Raw genomic sequence first — 10,630 nt, 5'->3', positions numbered from 1 at the left:
CACGTTTCTCAATCTGAATGACGGGCCCCTTTACAAAGAAATGATCATCTTGAAAACCCTACTCATAGGACCTTGTCTAACATATAAAGCCTGCTAGGCTACCCGCCAACCTGAGGCCTGGCCGTGCGATCTTTTTACTGTAGCAGTGTTTTGGCTGCTGGCAGCAGCCCCGCCGTTAGTTTTTTTCCACTTCCGGCTAGCAGTCCACCCCGATGACCATTGGGCCCGGGTGTATGTGGGGTTGCTTGTTTGAGAAGGTGGGTATCTGAGGTCCCGTCGCTCCAGAAAACGAACACGGTGAAAATCCTAGCCTACAGAGAGCCTCATCTCATCCCCAATCCCCTGCCTCCTCTTCTCCCTCAATCCCTATCCTCTCCTTCTCCCAAATCCGCCGCCTCCTCTTCTCCTCCCCAATCCGCCGCCTCCTCTTTTCCTCCGCAATCCGTGAGCCCTCACCACCAAGAAGCCACGGGTGCGCCGCCGCTGGAAGAAAAAAAGAAGAGGCACGGGGACCAGCGGCGGCGACGGCCTGGGAGCCACCCTGGAGCAGGTGGAGATGCGGGGCGGCGATGAAGGCGTGTGAGAAGATGGCCTGAGCGTCCTCGTCAAGGGCAGTTTTGGCTACCTCCTCCCACCTCGGCTTGTTTTTCTCTCCTCCACCGTTGCTACTTCCTCGCTGCTCTCCAATGAGTGTCTCTGTCTCCTCTTATCATTGCCATTTTCTGATTGTATTGAAATTAATTCAAAAGAAAATCAGTTTGTTTGCTGCCAGTTAGTTTGATCTATTCATGTTTTCTTGTTCCCCATAGGATTGGGTTTGTCCGCTTGGTGGAGCAGGCAGGGAGCAAGTAGGCAAATATGGGAGAAGGAGAATGACCCTGACGAGATGGCTGCCATAGGGTCGTGACCTTCTTTAGCATGCACATCGGCACCGTCCCCGCGTCCGCAGCAGGGGGACGACAATGGCTGCAAGTGACGGCACAGGAGCCCATCTTAGTCGAGCACCCTCCCAGGTTCGTGTTTCTCCCTATAGTTCTCTTAATTTTCTTGCACACATTTTTTTAGGTTTGCATATATTCTTGCATATGTGCATTTTTTTAGTTTTGCCTCACTGCACAAGCCTTGACTGGGCCATGTCCTTTATGAACCTCCATAGGGAACCCCCACAGTTATTTTGTTCTTTTGATTTAATTGAGTTCAGTAGATTAGCAAAGGGTCTTTTGATTTTGTTGAGTTTAGTATATTAGTAAAGGGTCTTTTGATTTCGTTGGCCATATAGGATTTTACTACTGTTATGGCAAAAGAAGGCTAAAGCTGGGAAAGACAACAATGTCAGGAGCCGGCCGAGGTAAAGAGACCTAAGTAGACAAGCAGGGTTGTGCAGTTATTTTTCTCTGCTATTCATTGAGCATATCAGGAGATTGATAGACAGTGTGAGAACTGGTACATAAAATAATTTCTTCTGAATCACATAGTGGTTCCTAACATTTAGCATTTCTAAAATTTGCCATTTTTAGCTAGATCCAAAATGCAGAGAGGCAAGGTTTATTTTCCTGGAGGTCCTATATTGCAGCTGGTGCTATTTTGTTATGTCAAATTGTGTATTTTTCCAGCTTCCCTTCCTCATGTATGAGGTGAGTACTAATTTCACTTCCTATCCCCGCCTATGATTAATCCTCTTTGTAACCCCAATAGGGTTCTTATTTATTGTCTATATGTATTTACAATATTTGATTACGACCCCAATGAGGATAAAGCGATTTTAATATTTTTTGTGGGTGTGTGCAGCTTGTCTATGGTGGGATGGGGATTCGGAGGATAAATGTTATGGCAGTAAGGAGGTCAAGCGTGAGACGTCACATGTCAAGGGGATTTACTATTTAGTCTCTTCTAATCAGGTGAAGAGATACTGCTGGTTTAAACGGAATCCATACTTTAACATGATTTCTCCCAATTCAACAAAGTCAGGTACTACTCATGTTCTTTCATGGTATGGCTTATGTGACTACGAAGTATAATACTTTCTGTTATTTCTTTGATCCCCCAATACAGGTACTACTCATGTTCTTTCATGGTATGGCTTATGTGACTATGAAGTATAATACTTTCGGTTATTTCTTTTATCCCCCAATACTGTTAGCTTTCTAGATAAATTCAAAATTCACTGACCTGGAGATCTCTCACTTAATTTGTAGCTATGGAGCTACTCGAGGCAGCAGAACATTATCCCACACGGAGATGGGGATGGCCATGCCCGTGCTGATGCCGTCGGCCGTCGGTGAGAGCATCACCGTCAACAACGGCTCCAGCGACCTCTCCAGGAGCTTCTCCATGAGCTCCTCGGGTGACACCAACTCCAACATCATGTTCTTCACGCCCGGAAGCAAAAAAGCGAAGGTGCTCATCGACAGCGACGATGGCATGGTCACCAGCCTCAGCAAAATCGAATCCCAAGTAGGACAAGCTTCACATGTATACACTTCACATCCATCCGCACTCTGCTCCCCGTCAATTGTTTAATGCTACAGTTCTAACCTTGGACCAAATTCAGTTTGGCATGTCAACCACGTCTTTAGACATGTCCGGCATGGACGACTATCTGCAGCTGCAGCAATACTTCATCGCCTACACAGTCTGCACCAAGCGTGGCTGCGCCACTCACCCACGAAGCATCGCTGAGAGGATTAGTTAATTTCCTACAGCATTTTTGGTGTTTGTTTTGGTGCGACATGTTTGTACTGAATATTTTTCTTTCTTATGTTGTTTAGGAAAGAAGAGCAAGGAATAGCAAGAGGCTAAGGAGGCTGCAAGACCTCGTGCCCAATATGGACAAGGTAACTAAATCAGTTGAATTGATGCATACTGTCAATTCTGTCACCATAAAGTTGGGTGCCATCTGGCATCTGCAGAGTATCAAAGCTTCTTCTAGATCAAAGAAAGCTAATCCAGAATCAACCATAGTCAGTGCAAGAAGGTTATACAGGGCAGATGATATTTCATCAGAGAGGTTTGTCACTTTGCCTTATTTGTCCAGGGCCTACTATTCACTTCATTATTGTTGATCCACATCATTACTGTCATACTACTATGATTCCCAATAACCTTTTGGTTTGTGCATTTGGTATTTAATATTTCTTTGTTGTTTGATCCAGGTATACTACAGTGAAAATATAATAAGTGTGCCAGTTTGTGATGGTTGAGGGGAAATGTGAGGTTATAGCAAAGAATGACATTCCAAATTCAAATCTTCCGGTAGTGGTTGAGCATGCCTTTTACTGTGAACATTTATATGATCCTGATGCTGGAGCTCTTAAGCAGGTTAGTTATTGCCAACATTCATCTTTTGATTTCTCCAGTTTTGCATTTATTTTGTGAGAAACTGCTTCAGGTAGTTGACTGAGCATGTCTTTTCTTTTAACCAGCTACCGACAAATGTTAAGCTCATGACCTTGACAAGGAAGGCGCATGCTGCAAAAAAGAATGAAGGCAAGTAGATTTGTGACGATGAGCAAGCTGGTTCAGACAAACAGAACGCAACACCAGAGAACTGTCTTGCAACCCTTGATATTTTTGCTGGCTGTGGAGGTTTGTCTGAAGGGTAGTAGCTATCTGGTAATTATATTTCCATCTGCATGTTTATTATTAGATGCTTGCTGGTAGATAGAACAAACTTGACCTCCACATACTTCCTGATCATTTGACAGTACTGGCGCACCATGTACAAATTGGGCAATTGGATATGAAGAACCTGCCAGGCAAGCATTTGGTGAAAATCATCCAGAGGCAGTGGCATTAGTGGAGAACTGCAATGTGATTCTAAAGTATGCAACCCCCCTTTTTCTCCTTTGGACGTACTAAACCTATTGTTACTGTATCTCCCAACTCATTTTTGACTCGGGTTTGTTTCTTGAAGTATTCTCAAATCTGCATCTCCTCTCTTCAGGTTGTGGTCAGGGAGGCAAAGCGAAGGGCAACCTCCGGAAGAGTGGTGTGAGTAGAGGGTGTCGCGGAAGAGTGTCACGCAAATAAGTGGGTGGGGGAAGGAAGCAGAGCAGGCAATGCCCCTATTTATATTTGGCGTTGGCATGTCCAGATCGATGGGCCAAAGCTCATTGTGAGCTCCTCCTCCTTCACTCGATTTCTTCTTCCATGCATGCACAGCTTTGTCTATATTTCTGTGGTATAATATGTTCTGAAATAGTGTGCTATTATTGAACTATGTTACTCTGTTTCTTTTCTGAAGTAGGAAGTGATGAATCGAACAAGGAGGAAGGGTAACACGATGACGTGTTTGGTCTTCAGCCATTTCTTTACTAAGAAACCCAGGTTAGGATTGTCTAAATGTCCAGAAGCTCAATCTTACTACTAAATGTAGTTATTCGCTTCATTAGTGGAATGGCTATCTTCTATCGTCAGATCTATGATACAAGACTAAGTTTTTCTATGATTTGTATTAGTGTGATCCATACATTAAATGGTGAAGGATTACTACTACTATATCAGTTTAGGTCTAATCTAGAGTTTAGACTTCCATTTTTTGCGGGGATCTAGAGTTTAGGCTTGACTAATCTTTATAGCAGTTTGTTCATGTGAAAATTATGACTGATACAAACTAGATGTTATTATATAATATCGGGACAAGATACTAACCTACCATTATGCAAAAAAGAAAAACATAATACTGATCTGCCGCTAACAAACGATGTCACAACTTAGACAATCTATGAGGTCGAATTTCTGTTTTCCAACAATGGGTTTTTCATTTCTATCCTACTACTTATAGCTGGATTAATGCATTTATCTCTCTCTATCTCCGTTTCTGTTGTTACTTACTGCCCTTTTAAGTTTTCTATTCCCAGTTGGTTTCATTTTTTATTTGCTAACATCCACAAAAATGAATATCCACTTCATTTTTTTATTCCCGGAGTGCCGAAGGTGGAGTGGCGACGAGAGCTGGCCATTTGTTAACAGTCGCAGACACGCGTGTACCCTGCTCGCTGGCCGTTGCAAACTGAACGGCTATATGCATTAAATGGCCATACACAAAGCTAGCTTGCACAGTAATCGGAGGAGTTGGACTAGGTTGAGCTGCTACTTCATATGGCCTGGAACGCCAGGCCGTCTTCTGTGTTGTCGTCGCGGGCACCACGGGACCGTCTTGGCCTTCTTCCGTGTCACCATCGAGAGCTAGCAGGAAATGTGTGTCGAGAGGCACATGAATACACCCGTGGATTGTTTTTCAGCGTGCTCAGTTTTAAAAAACGAGTTATGCAGTTCTTTTTTAATACAGAGAAAAAATGATAATTTTGCAAGTACTACAGTATTAAGATCACTGTTTTTAATACTGTAATTTAAACCACAGTTTTTAGTGGTAGCCAAACAGCTCTCTGTAATTAAAACTGTGTTAATCTCAAAAACTGTGTTATTCTCAAAATACATAGAAAGTACTTTGCTATCAAACAGGGCTACAAGTGCAGATTTCCTTGAAGATAGTATATTTTATAATTGTATTGCCAACGTGCTTCCATAGTTTTATCACCACAAAATAATTCTAGCTGCTTCCATAGTAAGGTAACAATAATCTGTGTTATAGCAGAATATAGATGTAGTGTGCTTGTCTCAATATAATGCAGAGTTTAGAAATGAACTAAAATCTGTGAGCAGGAAGTAATAGGCTTATTTTCCAGTTAGAAAAATATATGTACTGTAGCATCATGTATTCAGGTAATCCCTTGTATTTTTTCACCAGGTTCATGTTTTATATATTGTCCATACACCCACGTAAACTAAAGTTTGTAGTGTCAGCACTAAACAGGGGCACAACTTAGTATGGGTAGAAAAATAAGAGCTTGTGAAAAGAATAGTATCTCTATTACAGGATAAGAATGACTCTTTGGTTTTATGCTGATGTGTGAAAGCACCCCATTATCATGCAAATAGTACCAGGTTTAGAGCCTTGATTATGGTGGCTATAAACCCAAAACAATCCATCTTATTATTTAGTATACAAAGCGCGTCCTGGTGGGAATGACTCCAATTAGAATTCTAGCTGTCGGCATATATCTGATTGGTCCCGGATTGAAAATCTCAATTGTCAGGACTTGCTTGTATGCATTCCTAAATAGTGTAAAACTGAAGCTTGCTGCTCGTGAGGTGTCAGCCATAAACATGTATTATGGCCATTGTTTATACGGTGAAGTGCCTAAAAAATAGAGTTACAGTAGGGTTTTTACCCTACTGTGTTTGCTAAAAAAAGTGCCTAAAATTCAGTGACCATAGCTTTCCACTTTAGCTCATAAACTGGATGGCAAAATAGAGTTTGCCCATTTCATATCTATGTTGTCTTATTAGGAAAATAGAGTTTGTTTTATAGCTGATGCTTAATATGTTTCATCGACTGGTATGCTCTAACTTTAGCTCATAAACTGGATGGCAAATGCTAATTCTGATGGAGCTTTTGCCACTTATTGTTTTATGGTTGTCTAGACAGCTAATGGCATGCTTCTTTTGTGAATTGTCAATTCTTTTGTACAGGGTCCCTCGGCTACTTATGTTTTGCCAGACAATGAGAGTATGTAGATAGCATGTATGGTTTTTACATTGCTTTGCGCAGGTTGAGATGCATTACATGATGTTTTCCTTTTACATTTATGAGTATTATAGAGTCCTTTCTTTTTCCACAAGGGGCAGTAGTTGTGCCATTTGATTCGAAGGACAAAGAGTTGATCACAAATGGGTAGCATTCAGGATATATACACAAAAGAGTATAGAACCAAATTATATGATGTAGTTGACTACTATTTCTATTAACTTCTCCTGTACACAATGTTCACGAGTTCATGTATTAAGTACATTTTATTGTGTCACTTGTGTTTACTTTTTTTTAATGCAAGTTTACAGCTACTCGGAATTCCTAATTGTAGACTCAACTATCTTGACCTACCGATGATCTAATTTGTGGCATTATTACCTTAATAAAATATTTGTATTTAATTTTCTTTTTATATAGGGGTATAAGTTCTTACCAAATGTACTCAAATATACGGTTACTGAAAAATGTAAATATTTTCAACACGAACATGGTTTTAAATAGGTCTTTGCGCCATTTGGCGCAACTGGTCATCTAGTTATAGTAAGTGATCAGAACCTGCCCAAAGTGGCGGATAGCCGATTCAGCTCTTTATCGGTACGAAAGTAAGGTGGTCTGAGTAGGACACTTGAACTTACGATTCCCATATGATAGCGGACACCCCTTGCTTTTGCGCGATACATCAAAGGTTGCTATGCAACGTCGTACTGAAATCGTATTGGATATATCGTACCTATAGCATCACTCGTAATCACGTTGCAATAAACACCGATGGATCATTTTGCTCGGTTTGACGTACGTTGTTCTTGACGTTGCAACAAAGATTAAATGGCAGGACATACCAGGGTCTGAACCTAGACACATTGTGTGTTTTATCTCACCGAAGGTGACTGATGTGATCCTACATGTGGTCTCTACACCCCATTTTCTAGATGTGCATTTCCTCGGATAAACAATCAACGGAAATTAATCAACAATACATGTAAAGTGGGTAGTGTTAATTAAGGGCATGTTTGGCATGGCTTCACTCCATCAAAATCAGCTTCACTTCATCAAATCCACTTTGGAGCGGTTCCACCTAGGAGTTGCATCTCCACCATAGAGCACTTTATCATGTTTGGCTTCCATCTTGCTCCAGGTAAAAGAATGGAAATCTTTAGTGGTAAAAGTCTATTGGGGGCTGCATGACGTGGAGAGATGAAATGAAGGGATATTCACTTACCAATGGCAGTTGTGGGTACCTTTCCCCCAACTCAAAGAGGACTTTTCAAACTGAAGTTTCCTTAGCACCCCCGAAGAGCATCATGGGAGTTGTACTATATATTCTAGGGTTTTTTTGTACAGCGAGACATCGTGGAGTTGTCCCGTTTGGCTTGCCTTCTTAGAGCGGGGCTGAATTTTAGGGAGAGCAGGGCAGTCCCAAACATGTCCTAAGTTAGGAAAGGAATTTGGTGAAGTAATTAAGACAAATTTCTAATTTGGCTTTCTAGTCCCGCAATTGCTTGTTTGCATGCCTCCGTAGGAATTAAATTCAGTGAATAATTGTATTTTTCTTATTTTTATTTGATTGAAATTGTAATTTGCATACATTCAGTCTAGCGGGCCTAGTATGGCATAGTCGGGATCTAGCTCAAGTGCTTATCTGATCAAGACTCCACCTTAGGTCATACTCTAGAGTGAGAGCATCTCCGAAAGATGGTATAAACGATCGTCTATATGAGATTTAGACCATGACACAGGAAATTAAGCAACTAAGTTTGGCATGCAAACAGACATCATGTTATCATAATAGAACTAGTTACATTTTGGATATTGATTGGGGTACTATATGTTAGTAGTATAAAGATGGAGAACTTTTGTTACTAGTACTAACTATCATGAAGCATGTTTTCATCTTGGTTGGTAAATCTTGAAAAAACATAAATTTTGGGAGTTGAATGGTGTTTGAAGAAAATGGAGAAAATTTCCTACTCCTAGTTAACAGGGCTCACATATTTCTCGATTTGACATTTTAAACTTTTGTTCATTTAGAACAATTTGACATTTTAAAGTTGGTTGTGCATCCAACAAGTGGGCCACATGTAAACAAGTAGGCCACACCCATCAAGTGGGCCACATGTAAACATGGGCCACAAAATCCATCCCTGCTACCTAGTCCTGGCCATGGGCAGCCCGGCCCGGACAGCCCGACCCGACCCGGCCCAAAAAAGCCTGACCCGACCTTGCCCACAGGCCGGGCATGGGCCGGGCTAGGCCCGGGCCTAGATTTTGAGTCCGGCGGCTGGGCCGGGCCAGGCCCAGGCCCGTCGTTTTCACCATTTAAGGAAGAGGCCCGGCCTGTGGCCCAAGGCCCGACGGTCTTTTAGCGTGATGGGCTGGGCTCGGGCCCGATTTTTAGGCCTGACGGCCGGGCCGGGCTCGGCCTGGTTTTTTGCATCGGGCTTTGGTAGGCCCGGCCCGACAGATGGCCTGGTATACTGCTACCCCATCTGCTTTCCATGGAAAACAATGAATCATGACTATTTCTAAAAAATGTTCCTAGAAAACTATTTCTCAAAAAAAAAAACCGCGGAATCACACCTTGGCACTTGCATGGCTACATACTAGCTGATACCCTACTGCACATACACTATATTTTGTTGGACATAAGCCAGGACCATTCAACATCGCAATGTGCATACACTTACATCAACCAAGCTTATTGTATTGTTCCAAAAAAACGATGAAATCAGCTTCAAATTTAGACAAGAAATGAAATTAGCTTGTGTTATAGTAGTACTAAGTAAAGTACACGCATGGATTATGAAAAAGCGAGCAAGGTACGAATGAATGAATATTCTGCAAATTACATTTCATCAAACAAATACACAAGTATTACACATGCTTAATGAAATTACTGTTCAAGCACACGCACGCGCGCGCCCAATCGTATTTATCTCTTGTAGTACACAGCCAAACTAGGACAAATTAATCTCGCCAAAGCAGTGCATATAAATTAACACACGCAAGAAGAACTACTTAACAACCGACCGATTATTGCATGATGAAATCAAATTTGGAATGAACAACTAAAATAACATACATGCATACATGCACTGACGATGCATGCATGCGCTGAGTGATGGACGATTTGCTGGAGTGTAACTGATGAACTAAGCGCACTGGAAGCCCTTGGGGGCGGTCTTGCCGCAGTAGTTGAGGAGGAGGCTGAGCTTGACGGGGATGTTGAGGACGATGCCGAGGACGTTGGCCTTGAGCGCGGTGCAGAGGCACACGGCGGCCTCGAGGTCGGCCAGGCCGCCGAGGAGGCTGCAGCACTTGTCGCCGCCGCCGCTGGGGGGCTTGCCGACGCCCACGTTCACCAGGCCCAGCACGTTGGCGCAGGCGCCCAGCTTCAGTGTGTCCGTGGGGCACGACGTGCCGCCGCCGCCGCCTGACGAAGGAGGTGGGCACGGCGTCGTAGACGGCGATGGTGGGGGCGGGGACGGGGAGGCCGGCGGCGGGGTTTGGTGCTTGCAGCTGCCGCAGGCATCGCCGGCGAGGAACGTGTTGGCCACCAGCAGCGCCAGCAGGCACGCCGCCGAGAAGGTCCTGGACGCCATTGCTGCCGGCTAGCTAGTAGGTACTGCTGGTGAGAGTGAGCTAGGAGGGTTTAAGTGTGTCTAATGAAGGAAGCTAGCAAGGTGTGGGTGGTTTATATAGACCGGCCGGAGACGGCGTGTATGTGTGTATCACGCATGTGATTTGGTTGGTGACGGCCGGTGTAGGGTACCCTGCACTGCATGGGCCATGCATGCATACATGCATGTGAAGGAGGGGGTCGCACCTCTCCTAGCTGGCACATTAAGAGCCCCGTTGGAGCCTAGTGAAGGACAGGAATACGTGGCTCACATCGCATCGTCCATATGTGTAACCTCTTTGGTTTGTCTCAAACCTTTAGCTAGCTCAGGACGTATCTGTCAATGTACCAAGTACTTCAGCAGTAATACGCCGATGCATGATGGTGTCCGTCCAGAGATTGATTCTCAAACCTAGCTAAAG

At 43.4% G+C, this 10,630-nt stretch overlaps 2 protein-coding genes and 1 long non-coding RNA gene across 5 annotated transcripts; 2 read left to right on the top strand and 1 right to left on the bottom strand.

Moving 5' to 3' along the window:
• The first annotated feature begins 528 nt into the window (after window positions 1-528).
• On the top strand, window positions 529-1,340 carry LOC119298511. Its single transcript, XR_005145876.1, has 3 exons — window positions 529-692; window positions 810-1,013; window positions 1,280-1,340. It is a non-coding gene; the product is annotated as an uncharacterized LOC119298511 (long non-coding RNA).
• Window positions 1,341-1,415: 75 nt separating this feature from the next.
• On the top strand, window positions 1,416-4,698 carry LOC119298510 (transcription factor bHLH81-like). 3 transcript variants are annotated; one of them, XR_005145875.1, is made up of 11 exons: window positions 1,416-1,634; window positions 1,789-1,968; window positions 2,196-2,454; window positions 2,552-2,687; window positions 2,769-2,834; window positions 2,910-3,007; window positions 3,153-3,318; window positions 3,423-3,612; window positions 3,705-3,821; window positions 3,944-4,114; window positions 4,244-4,698. XR_005145875.1 is itself a non-coding variant. In XM_037575886.1 (4 exons), the coding sequence occupies exons 2-4, from the start codon at window positions 1,941-1,943 to the stop codon at window positions 2,690-2,692; spliced, it is 468 nt and encodes a 155-aa protein (XP_037431783.1). In that variant the 5' UTR covers window positions 1,416-1,634; window positions 1,789-1,940; the 3' UTR covers window positions 2,693-2,700. The 3 variants fall into 3 exon arrangements, 1 of the variants encoding a protein (XP_037431783.1); XR_005145874.1 differs by having other exon boundaries at window positions 1,789-1,990; XM_037575886.1 differs by lacking the exons at window positions 2,769-2,834; window positions 2,910-3,007; window positions 3,153-3,318; ... (2 more) ...; window positions 3,944-4,114; window positions 4,244-4,698 and having other exon boundaries at window positions 1,789-1,990; window positions 2,196-2,472; window positions 2,552-2,700.
• A 4,717-nt stretch (window positions 4,699-9,415) lies between these two features.
• On the bottom strand, window positions 9,416-10,270 carry LOC119304276 (putative lipid-binding protein AIR1B). The gene has a single exon (XM_037581456.1). The coding sequence runs from the start codon at window positions 10,189-10,191 to the stop codon at window positions 9,742-9,744; it is 450 nt and encodes a 149-aa protein (XP_037437353.1). The 5' UTR covers window positions 10,192-10,270; the 3' UTR covers window positions 9,416-9,741.
• Between the last annotated feature and the right edge of the window lie 360 nt (window positions 10,271-10,630).

Source organism: Triticum dicoccoides, chromosome 5A, assembly GCF_002162155.2.
Source record: "Triticum dicoccoides isolate Atlit2015 ecotype Zavitan chromosome 5A, WEW_v2.0, whole genome shotgun sequence".
Classification (NCBI taxonomy): domain Eukaryota; kingdom Viridiplantae; phylum Streptophyta; class Magnoliopsida; order Poales; family Poaceae; genus Triticum; species Triticum dicoccoides.
The sequence above is the reverse complement of the archived record's forward strand: the minus strand, read 5'-3'. Positions and strand labels throughout refer to the sequence as shown.